The sequence below is a fragment of the Globicephala melas genome, chromosome 9, assembly GCF_963455315.2.
Source record: "Globicephala melas chromosome 9, mGloMel1.2, whole genome shotgun sequence".
NCBI classification, from domain to species: Eukaryota; Metazoa; Chordata; class Mammalia; order Artiodactyla; family Delphinidae; genus Globicephala; species Globicephala melas.
Window position 1 is genome coordinate 63767944 of NC_083322.1, and position 25814 is coordinate 63793757.

The 25814-nt window shown below is 34.9% G+C and overlaps 1 protein-coding gene across 8 annotated transcripts in view; it reads left to right on the forward strand.

Moving 5' to 3' along the window:
* Positions 1 to 25814, forward strand: part of PHF14 (PHD finger protein 14) — a 199902-nt gene that overhangs the window by 158132 nt on the left and 15956 nt on the right. For 2 of the 8 annotated variants that reach the window (XM_060304667.2, XM_060304672.2), the window contains one exon: positions 21575 to 21685. The exons of 2 other annotated variants lie outside the window; for them this stretch is intronic. In XM_060304667.2, coding sequence (XP_060160650.1) covers positions 21575 to 21661 — 87 coding nt within the window. In that variant the 3' untranslated portion in view covers positions 21662 to 21685. 4 more of the 8 variants (XM_060304668.2, XM_060304669.2, XM_060304670.2 and 1 more) reach the window with 4 other exon arrangements.

Below are 25814 nucleotides of genomic sequence, written 5' to 3' on the forward strand. Positions count from 1 at the left end.
TACATCCCCACCAACAGTGCAGGAGGATTGCCTTTTCACCACACCCTTTCCAGCATTTATTGTTTCTAGATTTTTTGATAATGGACATTCTGACTGCTCTGAAGTGATACCTCATTGTACTTGATTTGCATTTCTCTGATAATTAAAATGATTTTGAGCATCTTTTCATGTGCCTCTTGGCCATCTGTGTGTCTTCCTTGGTGAAATGTCTGTTTAGGTCTTCCACCCATTTTTTAATTAGGTTGTTTGTTTTTTGATATTGAGCTCCATGAGCTGTTTGCATATTTTGGAGATTAATCCTTTGTCAGTTGTTTCATTTGCAAATATTTACTCCCATTCTGAGGGTTATCTTTTTGTCTTGTTTATGGTTTCCTTTGCTGTGCAAAAGATTTTAAGTTTCATTAGGTCCCATTTGTTTATTTTTGTTTTTATTTTCGTTACTCTAGGAGGTGGATCAAAAAAGATCTTGCTGTGGTTTATGTCAAAGAGTGTTTTTCCTATGTTTTCCTCTAAAAGTTTTATAGTGTCTGGTCTTACATTTAGGTCTTTAATCCATTTGGAGTTTATTTTTGCGTATGGTATCAGGTAGTGTTCTAATTTCATTCTTTACATGTAACTGTCTAGCTTCCCAGCACCACTTATTGAAGAGGCTGTCTTTTCCATTGTATGTTCTTGCCTCCTTTGTCATAAATTATGTGACCATATGTGCATGGGTTTATCTATGGGCTTTCTATCCTGTTCCATTGATCTATATTTCTGTTTTTGTGCCAGGGCCATACTGTCTGGATTACTGTAGCTTTGTAGTATAGTTTGAAGTCAGGGAGCCTGATTCCTCTAGCTCCATTTTTCTTTCGCAAGATTGCTTTGGCTATTCAGGGTCTTTTGTGTTTCCATACAAATTGTAAACTTTTTTCTAATTCTGTGAAGAATGCCATTGGTAATTTGATAGGGATTGCATGGAATCTGTAGATTGCTTTGGGTAGTATAGTCATTTTCACAATATTGATTCTTCCAATCCAAGAACATGGTATACTCTCCATCTGTTTATGTCATCTTTGATTTCCTTTATCAGTGTTTTATAGTTTTCTGGGTACAGGTCTTTCACCTCCTTAGTTAGGTTTATTCCTAGGTATTTCATTCTTTTTGTTGCAGTGGTAAATGGGATTGTTTAATTTCTCTTTCTGATTTTTCGTTGTTAGTATATAGGAATGCCAGAGATTTCTGTGCATTAATTTCGTATCCTGCAACCTTACCAAATTCATTCATTAGTTCTAGTAGTTTTCTGGTGGCATCTTTAGGATTTTCTATGTATAGTATTATGTCATCTTCAGACAGTCACAGTTTTACTTCTTTTCCAATTTGTATTCCTCTTATTTCTTTTTTTTCTCTGTTTGCCATGGCTAGGACTTCCAAAACTATGTTGGATAAGAGTGGCAAGAGTGGACATCCTTGTCTTGTTCCTGATCTTAGTGGAAATGTTTTTTACCATTGAGTGTGATGTTTGCTGCAGGTTTGTCATATATGGCCTTTATTATGTTGAGGTAGGTTCCCTCTGTGCCCATTTTCTGGAGAGTTTTTATCATAAATGGGTGTTGAATTTTGTCAAAAACTTTTTCTGCATCTATTGAGATGATCATATGGTTTTTATTCTGTAATTTGTTAATATGGTGTATCACATTGATTGATTTGCATATATTGAAGAATCCTTGCATTCCTGGGATAAATCTCACTTGATCATGGTGTGTGATCCTTTTAATATGTTGTTGGATTTTGTTAGCTAGTATTTTATTCAGGAATTTTGCATCTATGTTCATCAGTGATATTGGTCTATAATTTTCTTTTTTTGTGATATATTTTTCTGGTTTTGGCATCAGGGTGATGGTGGCTTCATAGAACAAATTTGGAGTGTTCATCCCTCTGCAATTTTTGGAAGAGTTTGAGAAGGATCAGTGTTAGCTTTTCTCTAAATGTTTGATAGAATTCACCTGTGAAGCCATCTGGTCCTGGACTTTTGTTTGTTGGAAGATTTTTAATTACGGTTTCAATTTTGTTACTTGTGATAGGTCTGTTTATATTTTCTAATTCTCCCTGGTTCAGTCTTGGAAAATTGTACCTTTCCAAGAATTTGTCCATTTCTTCGTGCTTGTCCATTTTATTGGCATATAGTTGTTTGTAGTCGTCTCTTATAATCCTTTGTATTTCTGTGGTGTCAGTTGTGATTTCTACTTTTTCATTTCTAATTTTATTGATTTGTGTCCTTTCCCTTTTATTCTTGATGAGACTGGCTAAAGGTTTATCAATTTTGTTTATCTTCTCAAAGAACCAACTTTTAGTTTTATTGATCTTTGCTATTGTTTTCTTCATTTCTGTTTCATTTATTTCTGCCCTGATATTTATGATTTCTTTCCTTGTACTGACTTTGGGTTTTCTTTGTTCTTCTTTCTCTAGTTACTTTAGGTGTAAGGTTAGATTGTTTATTTGATATTTTTCTTGTTTCTTGGGGTGAGTTTGAATTGCTATAAACTTCCCTCTTTGAATTGCTTTTGCTCTGTCCCATAGGTTTTGAGTCATCATATTTTCGTTGTCATTCATTTCTAAGTATTTTTTAGTTTTGAGTAATTTAAAGCAAAATTTGTCCCTAGCAAAGAATTCATTTGTTTTAAATTAACAGATTTATTAATGAGTCATACTAAAAGAAAATGTTTAAGTAATTTGTGTTGTTACTGTTATTAAAAATTGAGTATTGACCCATATTTAACCTTTTAGTCACTGTATTTATTTCAATGTATACTCACTTATTTCTTCTGATATTGAGGTATTTAATAATGATTTAGTATTATTTTCATTATATAGGAAGATTAATTTTTTAAGCTCTGCTCTCTATTTGAGTAACTTTACATATTGATCTGGGGAGAACATGATCAAGTTAGACTAATGAAGTTAACTAATTGTCACCCTCTTATGAACTCCATATTGAGAGGAAATTAAAGACAGAGAGAAATCATCAGGCTTTGGTTTGAAATCAAATTTAAAGTATTTTACAAAGTTGTAGTAAATTTAAATGAAGAATGTATCTATTTTAAACTAACCCTAAATGTAGGTAATTTAAAATGTTAAAACTCAAATGTCTGGAGCATGCCAGGCATTTAGCTTTGTTTCCAAAAGAAATGAAAAATAAATTACAAAAAATGAAATATATGACAAGTAATTTTTTGAACCTTTTAAGGTACAAAAAGTATAGTAAATCGAAACAGAATTGATGAGAGTTGAGTAATATTTTCCATAGTATATGACTTAATGTACTATTCCTAATAATGTACTAATGCATCATTGTCATCATCAAGTCCACACATTGACTTCTAGATTCCTGTCTTTGTGTGGGGATAACCTGGCTTATGAGGACCCTACACACATTCATATACATGATTATACACATACATCAACCTTCTCATACCCCTGTACACACCTCCACATACATTCCTACAGATGTTCCTATGTACAGCTCTACACATAGCCCTTCACACACCCGCTACTCTTTACAAGATTCTATCATGCACACACCCTGTACATATATGTACACACTCTACACTAAAACAAAACTTACTTTGTTATCCTTACTAGGTGTGATGTACCTGATTTTATTCTTTTTAATTAAATTTCACTTTTAAAACAACTCACTAAACTCACTAGACCCACATTTCATCTAGACTAGAGCTGTTACAGTAGATCCTGACATATACAGGCCTATATTTTTGCTAGGTGTCTATGTATATGAATACAGATAGAGAAGAAAATACAATCTAGGAGGAAGTAATATTTTGCTTACATTCTTAATTTTGTGTAGATATTTTTGAAGCTTTTATGTTGTGATCTTTTATTGTTCAGCAAGGATGAGCTACAGATTTGTAAATTTCCTTTTTTTTTTTTTTTTTTTTTTACCATGCAGTGGACAAACTACAAGAATATTCTACGTAGAAGTATTTAAAGAAACTAAGAGTTCAAGCAAAGAGGTTTAAATTATATGATTTGAAAGCAGTTCATATAATAGGATTGATATTTGTACTTTATGATAAAATGAAAGGCTTTGTGCTGGTAAAGTGGCAGTACACTGCAGATTTTGGCATTATCTGAAATTGTTCCCAAGTACTTACTGACACTGAGAAATGTTCAATTCCTGGGAAACATCTCTTGTATACAGTCAGTCTTCTCATATAAATGTCAAGAAGCCAATATTGTTTTATGTTTATTATCTGTGAGTTAAATCTCCTTTTTTATATGTCAGTTTTTATAAAATTGAACTTAAGTAAAACATGCCTGTGGAACATCAGGTTTATAATCAGATAGACCTGGATTTGAATATCTGCTCCTCCACTTAGTAGCTTTGCCACTCTGGGGCAAATTCCTTAAGGCTTCTGAGTTTGTATTTCCTCATCAGTAAAGTAAAGGTAATATTGTGTAGGCAAGTTCTGAACATCAGAGAATAGCATATGTAGAATGCCTAGCATAATTGCTGGCCCATTAAATTATCTATAAATTGTAACACATACCATCGTGATTATTATTATTATAATTATTACTATCGTTATTAACCCTGTGTTATTTTTATCCAGATTTGTGAGCAAAACCAAACTATTTTGTTGCATGTGTGTTTGATTTTTCATAACCCAAAGGATAAGAGATGCCTAAGAACTTAGAGAAGCTCTTTATGTAACAGTTGTCAAGATTGAGAAAAATAGGATCATGTATAAATTTGATTATAGACTTATAACCTATGGTTTCTAGATTAATATGGAATCATATATGGAAATAGTACTATTTCATGGTTTTTTCAACAGGATTATGTGAATACTTATTTTCTAGTATCTCAATTTTTAACTCAGGCTCTTACTGTTGAATTTCATGTGATATTAAATTATTGCTAATAAAAGATGTCAGTAGATACTGCAGATGTGCTCAGGCTTACCTAAAAAAGTAATGTCTGCCTTAAAAATTCAGTTTGTTAGATTTATAAAGCATTTACCCAGGGAGAGACTTGGTGCCCCAAGGTTATTTGAGGAAAATACGAGTTTCACCTTGAGTCTTATTCATAATGGTTTACTTCTCATTCATTTAAAATAGTGGAATCTTAGAGTTTAAATCTAGAAGTGACTTTATAAAGTTACAGCTCAACTGGTCAAATTCCCTTAGACCTTTTTTCCCTCAAGGTTATCACTAGTTAAGAAATCTAGACAGATTTTAGGAAGATGGCTCAAGAGTAAGACGTGGAGATCACCTTCCTCCCCACAGATACATCAGAAATACATCTACACGTGGAACAACTCCTATAAAACACCTACTGAACGCTGGCAGAAGACCCCAGACTTCCCAAAAGGCAAGAAACTCCCCCACGTACCTGGGTAGGGCAAAAGAAAAAACAGAGACAAAAGAATAGAGACGGGAGAGAGTGGGAGGGAGCTGTGAAGGAGGAAAGGTTTCCACACACTAGGAAGCCCCCTTGTAGGCAGAGACTGCGGGTGGCAGAGGAGGGAAGCTTCAGAGCTGCAGAGGACAGCACAGCAACAGGGGTGTGGAGGGCGAAGCGGAGAGATTCCCACACAGAGAATCGGTGCTGACCTGCACTCACCAGCCCAAGAGGCTTGCTGCTCACCCGCCGGGGCGGGCGGGGCTGGGAGCTGAGGCTCTGGCTTCAGTCGGATCCCAGGGAGAGAACTGGGGTTGGCTGCGTGAATACAGCCTGAAGGGGTCAGTGCACCACGGCTAGCCGGGAGGGAGTCCAGGAAAAAGTCTGGACCTGCCAAAGAGGCAAGAGACTTTTTCTTCCCTCTTTGTTTCCTGGTGTGCGAGGAGAGGGTATTAAGAGCGCTGCTTAAAGGAGCTCCAGAGACGGGCGTGAGCCGCGTCTATCAGCGTGGACCCCAGAGATGGGCATGAGTTGCTAAGGCTGCTGCTGCAGCCACCAAGAAGCCTGTGTGCGAGCACAGGTCACTATCCCCACCTCTGCTCCTGCAAGTCTGTGTAGCCCGACACTGCCAGGGTCCTCTGATCCAGGGACAACTTCCCCGGGAGAACGCACAGCACGCCTCAGGCTGGTGCAATGTCATGCTGGCCTCTGCCGCCGCAGGCTCATCCCACATCCATACCCCTCCCTCCCCCCGACCTGAGTGAGCCAGAGCCCCAGAAGCAGCTGCTTCTTTAACCCCGTCCTGTCTGAGCGAAGAAGAGACGCCCTCCTGCGACCTACATGCAGAGGCGGGGCCAAATCCAAAGCTGAAACCCGGGAGCTGTGCAAACAAAGAGGAGAAAGGGAAGGTTCTCCCAGCAGCCTCAGGAGCAGCAGATTCAATCTCCACAGTCAATTTGGTGTACCCTGCATCTGTGGAATACCTGAGTAGACAACGAATCATCCCAAATTGAGGAGGTGGACTTTGGGACCAATATAGACTATTTTTTCCCCTTTTCCTCTTTCGGTGAGTGTGTATGTGTATGCTTCTGTGTGTGATTTTGTCTGTATAGCTTTGCTTTCACCATTTGTCCTAGGGTTCTGTCTGTTTTTTTTTTTTTTGTTTTTTACTTAAAAATTTTTTTTTCTTAATAATTATTTTTTATTTTAATACCTTTATTTTATTTTATCCTCTTTCTTCTCTTTCTTTCTTTCTTTCTTTCCTTTCTTTCTTTCCTTCCTTTCTTTCTTTCTCCCTTCCTCCCTTCCACCCTTCCTTTCTTTCATTTTTTCTCCCCTTTTAATCTGATCTATGTGGAGGACAGGCTCTTGGTGCCCCAGCCAGGCATCAGGGCTGTGCCACTGAGGTGGGAGAGCGAACTCCAGGACACTGGTCCACAAGAGACCTCTCAGCTCCATGTAATATCAAACAGCGAAAATTTCCGAGAGATCTCCATCTCAACGCCAGCACCCAGCTTCACTCAACGACCAGCAAGCTACAGTGCTGGACATCCTATGCCAAACAACTAGCAACACAGGAACACAACCCCACCCATTAGCAGAGAGGCGGCCCAAAATCATAATAAGTCCACAGACACCCCAAAACACACCACCAGACATGGACCTGCCCACCAGAAAGACAAGATCCAGCCTCATCCACCAGAACACAGGCACTAGTCCCCTCCACCAGGAAGCCTACACAACCCACTAAACCAACCTTAGCCACTGGGGACAGACATCAAAAACAACGGGAACTATGAACCTTCAGCCTGCAAAAAGGAGACGCCAAACACACTAAGATATGCAAAATGAGAAGACAGAAAAACACACAGCAGATGAAGGAGCAAGGTAAAAACCCACGAGACCTAACAAATGAAGAGGAAATAGGCAGTCTACCTGAAAGAGAATTCAGAATAATGATAGTAAAGATGATCCAAAATCTTGGAAATAGAATAGAGAAAATGCAAGAAACATTTAAGAAGGAACTAGAAGAACTACAGAGGAAATAAGCAATGATGAACAACACAATAAATGAAATTAAAAATACTCTAGAAGGGATCAATAGCAGAATAACTGAGGCAGAAGAACGTATAAGTGCCCTGGGAGATAAAATAGTGGAAGTAAGTACTGCAGAGGAGAATAAAGAAAAAAGAATGAAAAGAACTGAGGACAGTCTCAGAGACCTCTGAATGTACCAACATTCGAATTATAGGGGTTCCAGAAGAAGAAGAGAAAAAGGGACTGAGAAAAAATTTGAAGAGATTATAGTTGAAAACTTCCCTAATATGGCAAAGGAAATAGTTAATCAAGTTCAGGAAGCACAGAGAGTCCCATACAGGATAAATCCAAGGAGAAACACGCCAAGACACATATTAATCAAACTATCAAAAATTAAATACAAAGAAAACATATTAAAAGCAGCAAGGGAAAACCAACAAATAACACACAAGGGAATCCCCATAAGGTTAACAGCTGATCTTTCAGCAGAGACTCTGCAAGCCAGAAGGGAGTGGAAGGACATATTTAAAGTGATGAAGGAGAAGAACCTACAACCAAGATTACTCTACCCAGCAAGGATCTCATTCAGATTTGATGCAGAAATTAAAACCTTTACAGACAAGCAAAAGCTGAGCAAGTTCAGCGCCATGAAACCAGCTTTACAACAGATGCTAAAGGAACTTCTCTAGGCAAGAAACACAAGAGAAAGAAAAGACTTAAAATAACAAACCCAAAACAGTTAAGAAAATGGGAATAGGAACATACATATCGATAATTACCTTAAACATGAATGGATTAAATTCTCCCACCAAAAGACACAGACTGGCTGAATGGATACAAAAACAAGACCCATATATATGCTGTCTACAAGAGACCCACTTCAGACCTAGGGACACATACAGACTGAAAGTGAGGGGATGGAAAAAGATTTTCCATGCAAATGGAAATCAAAAGAAAGCTGGAGTAGCAATTCTCATATCAGACAAAATAGACTTTAAAATAAAGACTATTACAAGAGACAAAGAAGAACAATACATAATGATCAAGGGTTCAATCCAAGAAGAAGATATAACAATTGTAAATATTTATGCACCCAACATAGCAGCACCTCAATACAGAAGACAAATACTAAAGCCCTAAAAGGGGAAATTGACAGTAACACAATCATAGTAGGGGACTTTAACACCCCACTTTCACCAATGGACATATCACCTAAAATGAAAATAAATAAGAAAACACAAGCATTAAATGATACATTAAACAAGATGGACTTAATTGATATTTATAGGACATTCCATCCAAAAACAACAGAAAACAGATTTTCCTCAAGTGCTCATGGAACATCCTCCAGGATAGATCATATCTTGGGTCACAAATCAAGCCTTGGTAAATTTAAGAAAATTGAAATTGTATCAAGTATCTTTTCCAACCACACCGCTATGAGACTAGATATCAATTACAGGAAAAGATCTGTAAAAAATACAAACACATGGAGGCTCAACAATACACTACTTAATAACGAAGTGATCACTGAAGAAATCAAAGAGGAAATCAAAAAATACCTAGAAACAAATGACAATGGAGACACGATGACCCAAAAGCTATGGGATGCAGCAAAAGCAGTTCTAAGAGGGAAGTTTATAGCAATAAAATCCTACCTTAAGAAACAGGAAACATCTCAAATAACCTAACCTGGCACCTAAAGTAAGTAGAGAAAGAAGAACAAAAAACCCTAAAGTTAGCAGAAGGAAAGAAATAATAAAGATCAGATCAGAAATCAATGAAAAGAAATGAAGGAAATGATAGCAAAGATCAATAAAACTAAAAGCTCATTCTTTGAGAAGATAAACAAAATTGATAAACCATTAGCCAGACTCATCAAAAAAAAAAGGGAGAAGACTCAAATCAATAGAATTAGAAATGAAAAAGGGAGAAGTAACAACTGACAATGCAGAAATACAAAGGATCATGAGAGATTACTACAAGTAACTCTATGCCAATAAAATGGACAACCTGGAAGAAATGAACAAATTCTTAGAAATGCACAACCTGCTGAGACTGAACCAGGAAGAAAGAGAAAATATGAACAGACCAGTCACAAGCAGTGAAATTGAAACTGTGATTTAAAATCTTCCAACAAACAGAAGCCCAGGACCAGACAGCTTCACAGGCGAATTCTATCAAACATTTAGAGAAGAGCTAACACCTGTTGTTCTCAAACTCTTCCAAAATATAGCAGAGGGAGGAACAGTCCCAAACTCATTCTACGAGGCCACCATCACCCTGTTACCAAAACCAAAGAGGTCACAAAGAAAACTACAGGCCAATATCACTGATGAACATAGATGCAAAAATCCTCAACAAAATACTAGCAAACCGAATCCAACAGCATATTAAAAGGATCATAACACCATGATCAAGTGGGGTTTATTCCAGGAATGCAAGGATTCTTCAATATACGCAAATCAATCAATGTGATACACTGTATTAACTAATTGAAGGAGAAAAACCATATGATCATCTCAATAGATGCAGAGAAAGCTTTCGACAAAATTCAACACCCATTTATGATAAAAAACCCTGCAGAAAGTAGGCATAGAGGGCACTTTCCTCAGCATAATAAAGGCTATATAGGACAAACCCACAGCCAACATCATCCTTGATGGTGAAAAACTGAAACCATTTCCACTAAGATCAGGAACAAGACAAAGTTGGCCACTCTCACCACTCTTATTCAACATAGTTTTGGAAGTTTTAGCCACAGCATTCAGAGAAGAAATAGAAATAAAAGGAATACACATCAGAAAAGAAGAAGTAAAGCTGTCACTGTTTGCAGATGACATGATACTCTACATAGAGAATCCTAAAGATGCTACCAGAAAACTACTAGAGCTAATTAATGAATTTGGTAAAGTAGCAGGATACAAAATTAATGCACAGAAATCTCTGGCATTCCTATACACTAATGATGAAAAATCTGAAAGTGAAATTAAGAAAACACTCCCATTTACCACTGCAAGAAAAAGAATAAAATATCTAGGAATAAACCTACCTAAGGAGACAAAAGACCTGTATGCAGAAAATTATAAGACACTGATGAAAGAAATTAAAGATGATACAAATAGGGCTTCCCTGTTGGCGCAGTGGTTGAGAGTCCACCTGCCGATGCAGGGGACACAGGTTCGTGCCCCGGTCCGGGAAGATCCCACATGCTGTGGAGTGGCTAGGCCCGTGAGCCATGGCTGCTGAGCCTGTGCATCCGGAGCCTGTGCTCCGCAATGGGAGAGGCCACAACGGTGAGAGGCCCACGTACCGCAAAAAAAAAAAAAAAAAAAAAAAAAACGATGATACAGATAGATGGAGAGATTTACCATGTTCTTGGATTGGAAGAATCAACATTCTGAAAATGGTTCTACTACCCAAAGCAATCTACAGATTGAATGCAATCCCTGTCAAACTACCACTGGCATTTTCCACAGAACTAGAACAAAAAATTTCAAAATTTGTATGGAAACACAAAAGACCCCGAATAGCCAAAGCAATCTTGAGAACAAAAAACTGTGCTGGAGGAATCAGGCTCCCTGACTTCAGACTATACTACAAAGCTACAGTAATCAAGACAGTATGGTACTGGGACAAAAACAGACATGTAGATCAATGGAACAGGATAGAAAGCCCAGAGATTAGCCCATACACATATGGTCACCTAATCTTTGATAAAGGAGGCACGAATATACATTGGAGAAAAGACAGCCTGTTCAATAAGTGGTCCTGGGAAAACTGGACAGCTACATGTAAAAGTATGAAATTGGAACACTCCCTAACACCATACACAAAAATAAACTCAAAATGGATTAAAGACCTAAATGTAAGGCCAGACACTGTCAGACTCTTAGAGGAAAACATAGGCAGAACACTCTATGACATTAATCACAGCAAGATCCTTTTTGACCCACCTCCTAGAGAAATGGAAATAAAAACAAAAATAAAGAAATGGGACCTAATGAAACTTAAAAGCTTTTGCACAGCAAAGGAAACCATAAACAAGACAAAAAGACAACCCTCAGAATGGGAGAAAATATTTGCAAATGAAGCAACTGACAAAGGATTAATCTCCAAGATTTAAAAGTAGCTCATGCATCTCAATATCAAAAAAACAAAGATCTCAATCCAAAAGTTGGCAGAAGACCTAAATAGACATTTCTCCAAAGAAGATATACAGATTTCCAACAAACTCATGAAAGTATGCTCAACATCATTAATCATTAGAGAAATGCAAATCAAAACTACAGTGAGATATCATCTCACACCGGTCAGAATGGCCATTATCAAAAATTCTAGAAACAATAAATTCTGGAGAAGGTGTGGAGAAAAGGGAACACTCTTGCACTGTTGGTGGGAATGTAAATTGATACAGCCACTATGGAGAACAGTATGGAGGTTTCTTAAAAATCTAAAAAATAGAACTGCCATACGACCCAGCAATCCCACTACTGGGCATATACCCTGAGAAAACCATAATTCAAAAAGAGTCATGTACCACAATGTTCATTGCAGCTCTATTTACAATAGACAGGACATGGAAGCAACTGAAGTGTCCATCATCTGATGAGTGGATAAAGAAGATGTGGCACATATATACAATGGAATATTACTCAGCCATAAAAAGAAACAAAATTGAGATATTTGTAGTGAGGTGGATGGACCTAGAGTCTGTCATACAGAGTGAAGTAAGAAAGAGAAAAATAAATACTGTATGCTAACATATATATGGAATCTAAGGAAAACAATAAAAAAGGTCATGAAGAACCTAGGTGTAAGACGGATATAAAAATACAGACCTAATAGAGAATGGAGTTGAAGATATGGGGAGGGGAAGGGTAAGCTGTGACAAAGTGAGAGAGTGGCATGGACATATATACACTACCAAATGTAAAATAGCTCATGAGAAGCAGCTGCATAGCACAGGGAGATCATCTCAGTGCTTTGTGACCACCTAGTGGAGTGGGATAGGGACGGTGGGAGGGAGGGAGATGCAAGAGGGAAGAGATATGGGAACATATGTATATGTATAACTGATTCACTTTGTTATAAAGCAGAAACTAACACACCGTTGTAAAGCAATTTTACTCCAATAAAGATGTTAAAAAAAAAAAAATCTAGAGTTCCAAGAGGTTTGTGAATCAATTGTTGAAGACCCATGATAAGTGGCAGGGCCACCAATGAGGACTTTGACTTTCTGTGTCCAAGTCCTTTGGTCTTTCTCCTATATAGTACTAATGTCCAGTGCTTGTTTATGTACATTTGTGGTTAAATATCTTACAGTACCTATATAATTAAGTATTATGTACATCCCATGATTATCTAATTGCGCTTATAATGTTTGGCATATGTAGACAAAATAAAAATATTATCATTTTGATATGTTTGTTTAAAATTTTCTATGCATTGTGTTATATTATAGTCTGAATTTCATCAAGAGTGTAATTTTATACACAGTTTTTCCAGGAGGTTTAATCAAGATACAGATTTCTTTCTTTGAAATTATCAGCTTCATTTTGCATCAGTGTAGCATGTGAATCTCTGATTTTAGGTATTTTTGTGTTTCATTCTTTAAAACCTAGTTTAAAATTATTTCTAGCACCTGTACATTTTTATACTTAGGTGACTTTATTAATGATATTGCTGTTTCTACTTAATATTGCCTTCTCCTTTCCATGTAGTCTCTCCAAATGTGTAAAACTACTGCTTCATGGGAAAAAAAATGCTAGCATATTTTCCTCAAATTATCAGAGTATGAGAATTTGCCTGCACATTTTTTGAATGGTTACCTTGTGAATATCTAGATATCAGAAATGGCAAAGTAAAGGAATAATTTACTTAAATAGCTTCACTGTTTATTATTTTTACATTAGGATTTCTTAAACTTTTTTTTGGTGCGGGTTGTGGTTCTTTTGATGCTACAGATGCTTCTCAATTAAAGCAAAGTTTTATTGAGTTTCCTTCAAAGTATGCTGTAGAGAATAATGTTAAATTTATTATCAATGCAAAATTATGAACCACAAACACATTATCCCAAACACATAAAATTACAGATTTTTTATTTTCTCAGTAACTTTAGGTATCCTCAGATTTAAAGGTGGTAGAAATACTTGATGCCCTTTTCTCTTCGAATGGTGATACAAATAGCAATTATTCACTGCTCCATAATGGATCATTTTTATCTACATCTTGCGTCTGTTCTGTTTATATAGAATAAATATTTATGTTTTCTCATTTTTCTCAACTAAGAGATACAGATAAAAGAGATTTGAACTATCAGCTATAATTCATTTCTTGAAAAGAAAGGCCTTATACTGATACTGCATGGAAGAGAAAACTATCTAAATCATTTCAGCAGCAAGCTTATAACAAAGATAACATCAGCATTTTCCTTCTTGAAAATGTATCTTCCCTATATTAAAGTAAGGAAGCAGTATTTTATTAAAAATAGTATGAGAAGCTCAACCTGTCATCACAAACCTAGCTTAAAGAAGATCCTGTTATGTTTGATAGGGAAAAAATAATGGTAAGGTTTTGTTTTAGTCACATGTTCACTATACAAGATCATCCAAAAATTCCTAAAATGCAAAAACAAAAAAAAAAGTGAAATAGTTCTTATGTTAATTGTTTTCTACTTTTAAGTTGTCAAAACCAAATTATTATTCTACATAGATACACAGTGATAAGAAATTAATGACTTAATGGCTAGTGAGCTAATGTCAAAAAAGTTATCAGTTTGAAAAATCTAGAATTTTCTTTTCTGCTCAGACACACGATGTAGCCCTGTAATTTAGTACTGCTAGCTGCTTATCTATTGCTGCTTACCTATTTTTTTGTAGTTAAATATTTGTTTAGGATAGGAACAAGCTATATAACACTTGATCTGCATTACTTTAAAATTAGACATTAAAAGGTGTTAGTTACGTTAGAAATATTTCACATGCTTTGTGACTTCAGATTACATTTCCTGACTTTGACTTGGTATTGCCTTTTCCTAATGAAGAACAAAATTTCATTGAACTAGGATCTATATACTAAAATATATCCTTAGGTAATTTTTTGAAGATGGTGTGTTACAGTAATTTACAAATAAAATATATAAACTTCATTTAGCATAAATGTTTTCTATAAATAACTAGCATTAATATATTTTAATTACTTTTTCATATTGCTTATCTATTGTGTAAGGAATTTAGTGAAAAATTACTTTGAACTGTGTTTTTAAATGTATTAATTATTTTGTTCGCATTATGCAACTAATACATGTTCATTACAGATAATTTGAAAAATGCAGAGAAATGGATAAAACAAAAGTCATAATCTACTTCCCAGGGATTACCACTGTTGGCATATTGATGTATTTGTTTTTAGCGTTTCTTCTTGCCTTCATTTTACAAATATTTACTGAGCCTCTTGTAAGTGTAGGGCCCAGTAATAGTTGTTGGGAGTACTGTGGTATCCATGAAAGGACATAACCCCTTCCTCTTGATGCTTATAGTCTAAAAGAGAATATAGACAAATGAGAAGAAAACTATGGAAGAACTCAAGATACTGTTAAAACCAGGAGCAGTGGAAATAACCTGGTTTGATGGGTCCCAGCAAATATTCTTGGTATTTTTAGAAAGTGGTAGGAATCTTCCCTCAGTTCCACTACTATTATAGGTGTATGTTCTTACTTACATCCCCTTCCTCCCTCTTTCCCTCCTTCCCTCCTTCCTTCCTTCCTTCCTTCCTTCCTTTCTTCCCTCTCTCTCTTTCTGTGTCTCATGTTTTTAAAATTCCATTGGCCATTTCAGTGAGGATCTAGAAGGAAAAACAATTCTTATGTGCATATACCTTCATATCTGAAAAATGCACATTATTTTAAAACCACTGTGCATCATTGTCATTTCTACAAACTTAAATAAACTGAGCTAACTTCCAAAATGTCTACAAGGCAATTACTTCACTATGAGCAGAAAAGAATTTAGCATTTCCAAATTATTTTTATGATATAAATATATAAAATATACATAGTATATAATATATGTTGTAAAATAACATAGTATAATAAATATATTTTATAAATATTTATATAAATATATAAACTGTTATAATTAGTATTATATGTGAAATATATAATACTACAAAAAGTTGCTGATTCACTTGTTATAATTTATGGAAGTATTTTATTTTATCCAGTTTTAACACTGTCATTTGCCTAAAGCAGCACAGTTTTGTAGCATTTTGTAAAGAAAATTTTGTATTAATATAATTAATTTAATCAAACAAAGAACTGTTTCTCTAATCAAATAATCATGTGCTTTGTTTTTATCATCATGAACTAGTCTAATGAAAGTGAAAACTAACGTGTTATAGATATATGTGATAGTACCACTAGGGAAAATGTAAAAGCATATTTTATAAGAAAAAAATTTTTAAAAACCAATGGCAAATAGGCTCTTGCATGTGTTGAGACTAAATTCTTTATTATGAATTATTAACTATATTAAATTAATTCTAGTGTTATTTTAGAATGTTTCATTGGAAAATCTAGGCTTATGACAGTATGTTTATGACATAGTTCCTAGTACTGTACAATTAAAATATGAGAATTCCTATAATAGAATATTTATTTACATGTTACAGAATTATATTTTGAAAGCAAATAATTTTGGTATGATCTAAGACTTTATATTTGAAACTAGTACCAGAGGAATATCAGATAGAAAATATCTTAGTTCCTTCAAGAAGAATTTCTTCATTTCCTTTGACATGTTTTAACATTTCCCAATCTTTTAGAGAACTTCACCTCATCCCTTCTCCAGTTATTGCCCATTTCTGTACTACAGCAAAACTTCTAAATAGTTGTCTATCCTCAGTACCTCCATTTTCTCTTTTTTCCTCTAAAATTGGAAATGTTTATAAAAAAATAAGTGAAAGAGTACAAAAATATTATATACCTCCTGATTACAGTCATGTAGAGTTAATTTTCAGAGTACTCAATTAAAGTTGGAAAGATCATTCTGATTTGACTGTTTGTGGTTGAAGGTATAAAGGAACACATCTGCACTTGTTTTTAAAAGCATTTATAGAACTCTGCTATGTGTGAAAGTTTTCCTTTCATACCTACATTCAGCTCCATATGTTCATTTTCAGCATAACTAGGACATGCAAACCTAAAAGGAGATAATGAAAAGGTATTCTTTTTAAAGTAAATGCAGTAGACTCACTGTTAGTGCAAATCAGTGCTGCAGTTGTTTTTTGTTTTTTATTCAGACTGAAAGTCTTAGAGACCAGGAGAGAAAACATATCATATATTACTTTTAGGGAAGGGATATTTTTATGCTGCAGGAAAGGTTTGATTAATATAGAGATATAAAATATAACACATAACAGAAAGCCCAAAGAAATAGTATTTTCAGCAGCCCAGGCTACCGGGAGTAATTTTATCATGATTCTTTTGGTTTTTCCATCATAGTTCAAAGATGGCTGCTATAGCCCCAGTCATTACATCTTTGTTCTTGAAATTAAAGAGGAAGAACAAAGTGCAAAATGGGATCTCCCTCTTTAACTATTTCAGCCAGCCTTTGATCCCTACTACTCCATTAAAATAGCTCTTGTTAAGATCACTTGCTATCTCTTTCTCAGTAGTCATGCCTGTCCTGAATCTTATCTGACCTCTCAACATCATTTGACAATGTCCACCATTCCCTCTTTCTTGAAACATTTTCTTATCTTGGTTTCTATGACCCTCAGAGTCCCCTAATATTCTTCCTACATAAATGGGAACTCTTTCTCAGTCTTCTTAGCTGAATTCTCTACTTGTACCCAAGTTTTATTATCATGGCGTAGTCCTTGGGACCCTTTTCTTCTCTGTATGCCATTCCCTACATGAATGCATATAGTCTCATCTATAAGTTGGGAACTTCCAGATTTCTCTTGGTAGCCCTGAACTCTTCCCTCAATATCTAAATTCATGTATCCTGATGTTTGCCTGACATTCCCATTGGATAGCTAAAGATTGTCTCAAGCTTAATGTTGCTGAAATAGAATTTTTTTTTTCCTGATCCTTCCTCACTCCCACTCCCATCACGACTTGCTTCTCTCTTAGTCTTTCCTAACTTACTACTACCATTTTTGTGTGCCCCAAACAGGAATCATTCCTAATTACTCTCTTTTTTTTATCCCCCACTTTCTACCTTGCAGCCTGTCCTGACTCAGAACCATGTCATACATCTTTCCATTCCCACCACTACTGCAGTGCTCCACACCACCGTCATTTCTGATTTATACTGTTGCAGTTGTCTTCTGCCTTATTTCCCTATTTTCATTCTTACCTATAACCTCTACCCTTCCTTCTCTGTACAGCAACTAAAATAAGCTTAAAGCTCAAAATCATATTACTAGTATTAAACCCTTCAGTGGCTTCTCACTGTAAATGGAATAACCAGTGTGGCTTACAAAGGTAACCTAACATTGCCTCCTGCCAGATATACTGGTGGTCATACATGCTGAGCTCATTTGTACTATAGGGCCCTTTGCCCTTGTTGCCTATGCCTGGACATTCTCTTCTCACAGATTAGTACCTAACTGGCTCTTTCAAATCATTCACATCTCAGCCTGAATGTCACCTCTTTAGTAGAGGAACTTCCCTCACTACCTTGTCTAAGGAAAACCATGCTCCCACACATTGTATTCCTTTCCTTTGTTTTTTCTACTACATCAAAATATGAAATTATTTATCTGTTAACAGTTTATTGTTTCTTTCCTATTGAAGTTTAAGATCTCTGAGGACAAAGACATGCTGTTGTTTTCCACTTGTTTCTCTGTCTCCTAGAACAGAACCTGGCACATAGTAGACATTCACATATTTGTAGGTTAATAAACAGTGGAAAACATTTCTATATTATAAGTTTAAGTAATTCTTTTTTTTAACACCTTTATTGGAGTATAATTGCTTTACAATGGTGTGTTTCTGCTTTATAACAAAGTGAATCAGTTATACATATACATATACATATGTTCCTATATCTCTTCCCTCTTGCGTCTCCCTATAAGTTTAAGTAATTCTTAACATTATAATTACCATTTGTATTGAAATACTAAAACTGTAGTTAGAAAAGGAAGCAAAACTGATCATTTTTATCCTGGTAAAAAGAAAAAGCACTTTCTCCAACCATGTACATCTGAGCTCAACTTTCGACCCTGGTTTTTGGAAATGTATTTTAAATTCTATAATATAATAGCTACCATTGTTTTGAGCACCTACTGTGTAACACATTTTACTAGTAAATGTAAACATTTTACTAGTATAATTTGCATGCATAATCATACTTCTAATCCCCAAAGGCTGTTTTTTTGAGGTTAGTTTTTATTTTTTTTACATTTTACAGGTAAGGAAACTGAGACTGAGAGGTCATGTGACTTTCCCAAGGTCACACCAATAGTAAGTGCCAAAACAGGATTCAGATAGATTTGTCTGAGGCCTAATGTATATACACTCTCCATTGTGCTCATGTAGATACTTTGGGTAAGAATACACAATTATTTTACAATATAAGATCAGTTCAATTCTTAGAATACCTAAATGCACACCACCCCCACACACACAACGTCAGCAACATTTTTTGTTTTTATGTATGCTCTATTTTTGCCAACATTTATTTTTATTTTATTTTATTTATTTATTTATTTTGGCTGCACCAGATCTTAGTTGTGGCACGTGGGATCTTTGTTGTGGCATGTGGGATCATTAGTTGCGGCATGTTGACTTATTATTTGCATCTTGTGGCATGCAGACTCTTAGCTGTGGCATGAGAACTCTTAGTTGCGGCATGCATGCATAATCTAGTCCGACCAGGGATCAAACCCGGGCTCCCTGTGTTGGGAGCGCAGACTCTTACCCACTGGACCACCAGGGAAGTCCCCAGCATTAGATTTAAAATCATATTGATTTATTATGGTCACTACTGGCTCATCATGAAAAACAGTTCCAGACAGCAACTTAGGAGACTTGAATTCTGATTCCAGCTCTACTATTAAGTAACTGTGGGACCTTGGGGAGGTAAATTATGTATTTTAAGAATGGCTTCTCTATCAGTAGAGTAAAAAGAGTGGATCAAATGAACCATCCTGTAAGTAAAATACCTTCTGTCTCTATAATTTTATGGCTCTTAATAGAGAAGAGTGGTCTGGAAAACCACTGAAATCTGTTGTAACTTATGTCAGCATCTGATTTATCTCTTAAATGTGAATTGCTTATTTAATATATTGATTTGCTCTTCTTAGAAATACACACAATGAGTAGTATTCTTGCTTTAATCAGTCTTGAAATTTAGAGAGGTAATTAGAAGAATATGGATATAGAATTTAATAGTTGTCTTGAATAATCTATATTATTTTATTTTTTGTTATCTACCTTTGATTTTCCTCATATTACAAATAGAGGTGCTCACTGAATTCTCTTCTGCTTATTGCAGTGTTTCAGTTGATTCTCTTGACATTTCCAGGTATAAACAAATAGGGATGGTTTTATTTCCTCTTTTACAATTTTATACTTCATGTCCTTCTCTTGTCTAATTGTGTTGGCCAGTATCTCCAAAACAAGATTAAATAATAGTGGTATATTTGTCATCACCTTGACTTGGATTGTTTCTAGCGTGTTTCTTGGATTGTTGCTAGCTTTTGAGCTGAAAACGTGTATGTTATTTTTAAAAAGTATAACAAATAAATATATAAAATATAATAATGAAAATAAACTGGAAGTTGTAGAAGTATAATATGATGCCATTCATATAAAATGTTAAAATAAAAAAAAAATACCAGGGAGTGATTAATGTCCAATTCAGCGTATTGGTTACATCTGGTAAAAAGGAAGGAAGAGTAATGGGATGGGGAAGGAATATCCAGAGGGCTTCAATAAGTGTTATAAGTTATGGTTATGATTATTGCTATGTTTGCAACATTTTATAACAAAATAATTGGACTTGCTGAAGAAACAAGGAGGTGTCTGTTGAGGAATAGAGAAGATAGGAGGCATAAATTGAACTCACTTTCACAATTCAAGTGCATAAATTTCCTGAGAGCAGGGATCAGCTCTGTTTGTTCTCCTCTCTACCATGAACATATGCACAGCACATAGTAGGTATTCACTTAATAATTTTTGAATGAAAAATAGAGGAAAGAAAGGATATTTTTCATTAGTTTTCCCTATTCCTTCTTTCTCCTTATTCTTTCATACACATCATTAATTTTTTTAAGTAAAGCTTAAATAATTTAGGCATATAGATCTATTTTATATATTAGAAGCCTACATTTTTTCTAAATGTACAAAATGTTACCAAGTTTTCCATACAGCTTTCTGGAACTCAACATATTATTACATATTTATTGTGCTGCTTGTGATGTGTAAAACACATAACACAAATTAATTATTGGGTACACTACTTGTGTGCTGAGTCCTAAAAATGATTCATGCTACCTATGTTCAGAGGAGGCAAAATGGTATTGCAGTCTCAAATGCCTGCTGTTGCTCAGTTATATTCCTGCTTTATCATTCTTTTGAAATTGAATATGTCATATATCAACAAGACATTTCAAACTGTGGTGAAATACAGGTTATTTTTTTTTATTTTAAAAGAAAATTGGAATAAAAAGGTCACATTCTGTTTATGTACTTTCTGTGTGATAAAATACAAAACAGTAATTTAAAAAGTTAAGAAAAGTAAAATCATTTTTTAATGCTTTCATAATTCAGTGGAGAATTAGAAATTTATGTTTCCTAGGTAATTGTTGAACACCTGTATTACGAAAATTAGCACTTTCCAAATGTTTAACGAATTTTCATTGAACAATATGGTTGCCACATAATGTGGCCATGAGATCATTAACTTTTATTTTCTCATTTTTATGTATTTAAATTTATAATTTAATTTTCATTAACTGTTCCATTTTGTCAGTTTTATATTCAATATTATACCAGGATTTTCTTTTGAGACCCTTCAGTTTGAACTCTCAACGTTTCCAAGAGCTTCCAAGAGTCCTTCATGTACCTACCTCTGTAGAAGCTTATGATTCTTCTTCTTAAAAAAGAGGCTATTTTTTCTTTCTCAGCAAGTAAGCTTTTGTGTTAATAACTGTCAAAGAATTGAGAAAGCCGAGGACCTCAATAATAAATCCTCTTTACATGAGCTTATTTGAAGACAAAAGAGCAGCCATCCCAAGGTAATGGTAGAATTTTATGTTTCTCAGAAACTGATTCTTGCAACATTTTCCCAGTACCCCTTTTTGTTCTCAACTATTCCTGTATCCTCATGAGATTTAGGAAATATAACACAACAAATCCTAATATTGTCAGAATGCTTGAAAAAATGAAAAGGCAGTTGGTATGTTTATCAGGATTTCTCATAAATAATCTTCAGGTAGCAGAATTCTAAACTGTTTTGGATTTAAAGATTGCTTTTCAATGATTTCTGCAAGACAGACTTAGGATCTTTTTGTATAACTGAGTAATGTGGTCAGTATCTGTTGGGCAAAAATTGAATTATTTTGGAAAAATATGTGAGGTTTAAAATTTATTGATCATGAGCAGTTCTTCTTGTCTGCGTGGTATGTTGGAAAGAGAACTCTTTGGAGTCAGACAGAGCTGAGTTTAAATCCCAGCTCCTCTTATATTTTTAGGTACGTGACCGAGGGCAGTTCTTTAATGTCTTCAATTCTCAATTTTCTAGATGGGAAACGGGAATAAGACTTATCTTGCCTGGCATTTGTGAGGATTACATACAATGCATGTAAATACTCTGTATTTAATAAGTACTCAAAAAGTCAAAACTACTATTTGTTTCCCATGCATCTATATAGTAGGGAATTTATTCATATAGTCAAAGGAAATATTAATTGAGACACTGTGATATGATAGAAATGACACTAGCTTCTGAGGATACTATGGTTAGCAAGACAGAGAAAATCTGCTATCCTGGAGCTTCCACTCTAGTGAAGGAAGACAGATAATATATAAAATAAGTAAGTAAATGATCATTTCATTGTGATAAATGTTATGAGGAATGATCTGTTTGGTGGAGGAAGGGCAGGTTCCGTGCATGAAGTCAGAGAACTCACTGATTAAGACCGTATAACAAAAACAAAAAACAACTAGGCATATAAAATTAAAGGCAGAGGAAGGAGCTAGTGCTGTTTGTTCAGGAATCACAAGGAAGACCAGCATGTTTGGAGCTGCTTAAGCAAGTTGGAGAACTGTCCAAGATGAAGCCAGAAATGTGGAAGGGGCCAGATGATAATAGGACTTTGTAGGCCATGGCAGGAGTTTGGATTCTACTCTAAACACAGTGCTGTTGGAGGGTTTCAAGCAAAGGTGGGATGTGATATTCTCTGTGTCTTACAAAAATTGCTGCCTACTATATGGACAATAGGTTGTACAACTATGAAATGGAAGCAAGAAGGCTGATTCGGAAGCTATTAAAGTAATCCAGGCAAGAAATATGATAGCATGGACTAAGATGGTAACAATGGAGATGGAAAGCACTAGACAGATTTTAGATACTCTGTGGTGATAGAGACAACAGGAGTTGGTTGTGGGGTGTGAGAGAAAAGAATCAAGGAATGACTCCTAGAGTTTGCATTTGAGCAGTTGGGTAAATTATAGACCAAGAGAGGTATAAGGCTGTTTGGGGAGGTTGTCAGTGGTTAGGAAGAGGAATCAAGTTTGGCTTTGTACATGGTATGTTTGAGGTGCCTATTTAAAGTTCAGTGAAGACATCAAGTAGCATTGGACATACGAGTTTAAAGCATGGAATATACACCAGGCTGAAGATATAAATTGGAGAGTCATCATAAAATAGATGGCATTTGAAGCCCTTTAGAGTCATCTCCAGATAACAGTAACAGAGTTCTAAAGACAGGGATGAAAAGAAGTTAAAAGAAATAAAAGATATGGGGAAAATTCAGAGAACTAGGAGAAGAAAATTAAGAAAGATGCCAATGTTGTATTGGTAAGAATGCTTTAACTGCAAGTAATAGAAACGCAACTACTTTTTAAATATTTCATACCTTGTAGATTCAGAATTGAGAATATTAGATGGTTATAAGGTGAAAAAAGACATTTTCTTTGTTTTCTGATGTTATCTGTGTGTTGACTTTAGGTTTGCCACTCCTTCTTATTCTTCAGGTCTCAATGTATCTGTCGTTTTCCGGAGGGGGAGGAGCTTCTATGAAATTCTTAGGTCCTTCTAGTAAAACCCTCATAGCACTATACTTTCATTGAACATATCATAATTGCAGTTAGATAGTTGCTCGAGTAACCCATTGTTTTGGACACAGATTACAAGCTCCATAATGCTGGGAGTCTGTCTCTTATATATCATTTTTTCTGTTTAGCACCTATCACAATACCTGACACATAGTTGATAGTCAGGGAAGAATGTAAATGGCTTTTGTAGCTCTCTGAATGCTCTTTTCAAATAGGGTTTTAAAATGTCATTGTATGAAACATTTTTTCTAATGTTGTATAGCCTAGATCATGGACTATTGAGAAACACTTTATACTTATAGAATAACTCACTGGTCATAGAAAACATTAGTTAACTAAGTACATTTTCAGGCAGGCTTTATAAGTGATTTGGTACTTGCCACATGGCCTACTTTTTGGAATCATTTAAGAACATAGCAGTTCATGGTTTTCATTATGGTAACAATTTAAAACAAGGAGTTTAAAACATTTAATATTTTTCTTTAAAAAGCAAAATAGTGTTTATATGGTTATCTGTGAATTCAAGATGTGGAAATGTGGCTGTTAGGTTTGACACTGATCATGAAATACAACTATTAGAGAAATTTTCTTGTGTGGAATTTTCTAAAATACTATTTTTAATTTTTCTTGAAGCAAAATCTACTTTTTGTCACCCATGAAAAATTATGCCATAAGAAATGTGTTACTTGGACGTCTAATGAGCTATTAATTTCCAATAAAACTGTGAAGATTAATGGATTCACTCTAGGGAAAATAGCATTCAACTTGAAATAGAGATATTTGAGGCAACTTAATCTGTTCACTTTGGAGTAAAGATTTTAAAATTCACTTTCTAAACATAAGTTTACTTCTCAAAGATACAGTCCTTTGATGTTGTTAATCTTAATAAAAGAGCAGTCAGTGTAAGTTACATTGAGAGGTATTTGTTTTAAAGATTCACAATACCACTCTTTGAGAATGAAGGAGGGTATATTATTTCGATGCCATACCTGAACTCTAGAATATCAATCATTAAAAAAAAAAAAAAAACAACTCTCCTTATGTATTGTCATGGTTTAGTTTTTTTCTCTTAACATTTTATGCCTGATAGACTTTATACTTTCTCCATTGCACTGTAATTCTGTGCCTCCCTGTCTTCCACATTGGAACACGGGCTCCTCTAGGCAGCAAGACATTTCATTCATCTTTGTTATTTCCAATACCTTTCCCAGTGTCCGACACACAATCATTGTTCAATAAATTTTTGCAGGAGGAAGAAAGGAACGATTCTAGGAATAGAATTTACTTCAAGAGTTAAGATTATCTTAAAAAGATAAAATGTTTAATATGAGTCAAGGATGAAATGTATTCCAGACTCTTCTAGAATGAGGAAATTATTTACCATAACAGTTGAATCTGGTTCTCATGGTTCTTAAACTTCATGAATCCACAAGACACAGCAATGAGTTTCATGTGTGAAACATCACTCAGTATTACTGAATGACTGTGATTTTACTAGTGAGCAGTAAATACTGATTTATATTGTGGAATCTGTAATGAGCTGTCCATATCACAGAAATGCCAAAACTCTGCTATTCATAACTCTGATTACCTCTGCATACTATTTTGGTGGGAAACTTTATAGTATTTAAAACATAAGTATACTTATGTCTAAATCATCTAACAAAGCTCATTGCTTGCTTGTCTGGTTTTATTTTTTGTGTTGAGATAACTTTGATTTTAAAAGCATTGCAAAAATTGTATGGAGAGTATGAAGCACCCAGTTTCTCCTTATGGTAACATCTTATGTAATAGGACAGTTATCAAACCTAAACATCAAGTTACATAAATAACAACATTTTCATTAAGGGAGTTTGTGTTACCTTTCACTTTTTGAACGTCTTCTACCTCTTCTCTAAAGTAGCACTAAGATTGTGATATTACCATTTATGTAAATTCTGTTTATTTCTATGACAGTGATTTGATACTATGAGCTATAACTGTCCTTTGTTTAGAACGTCAAAACTCAGCAAAGGAAGTGTAAAACTTCCGTATTTTCTCATATTTTTTTTATTATGGCATTAATTAAAATGGCCAAAGATTATGCTT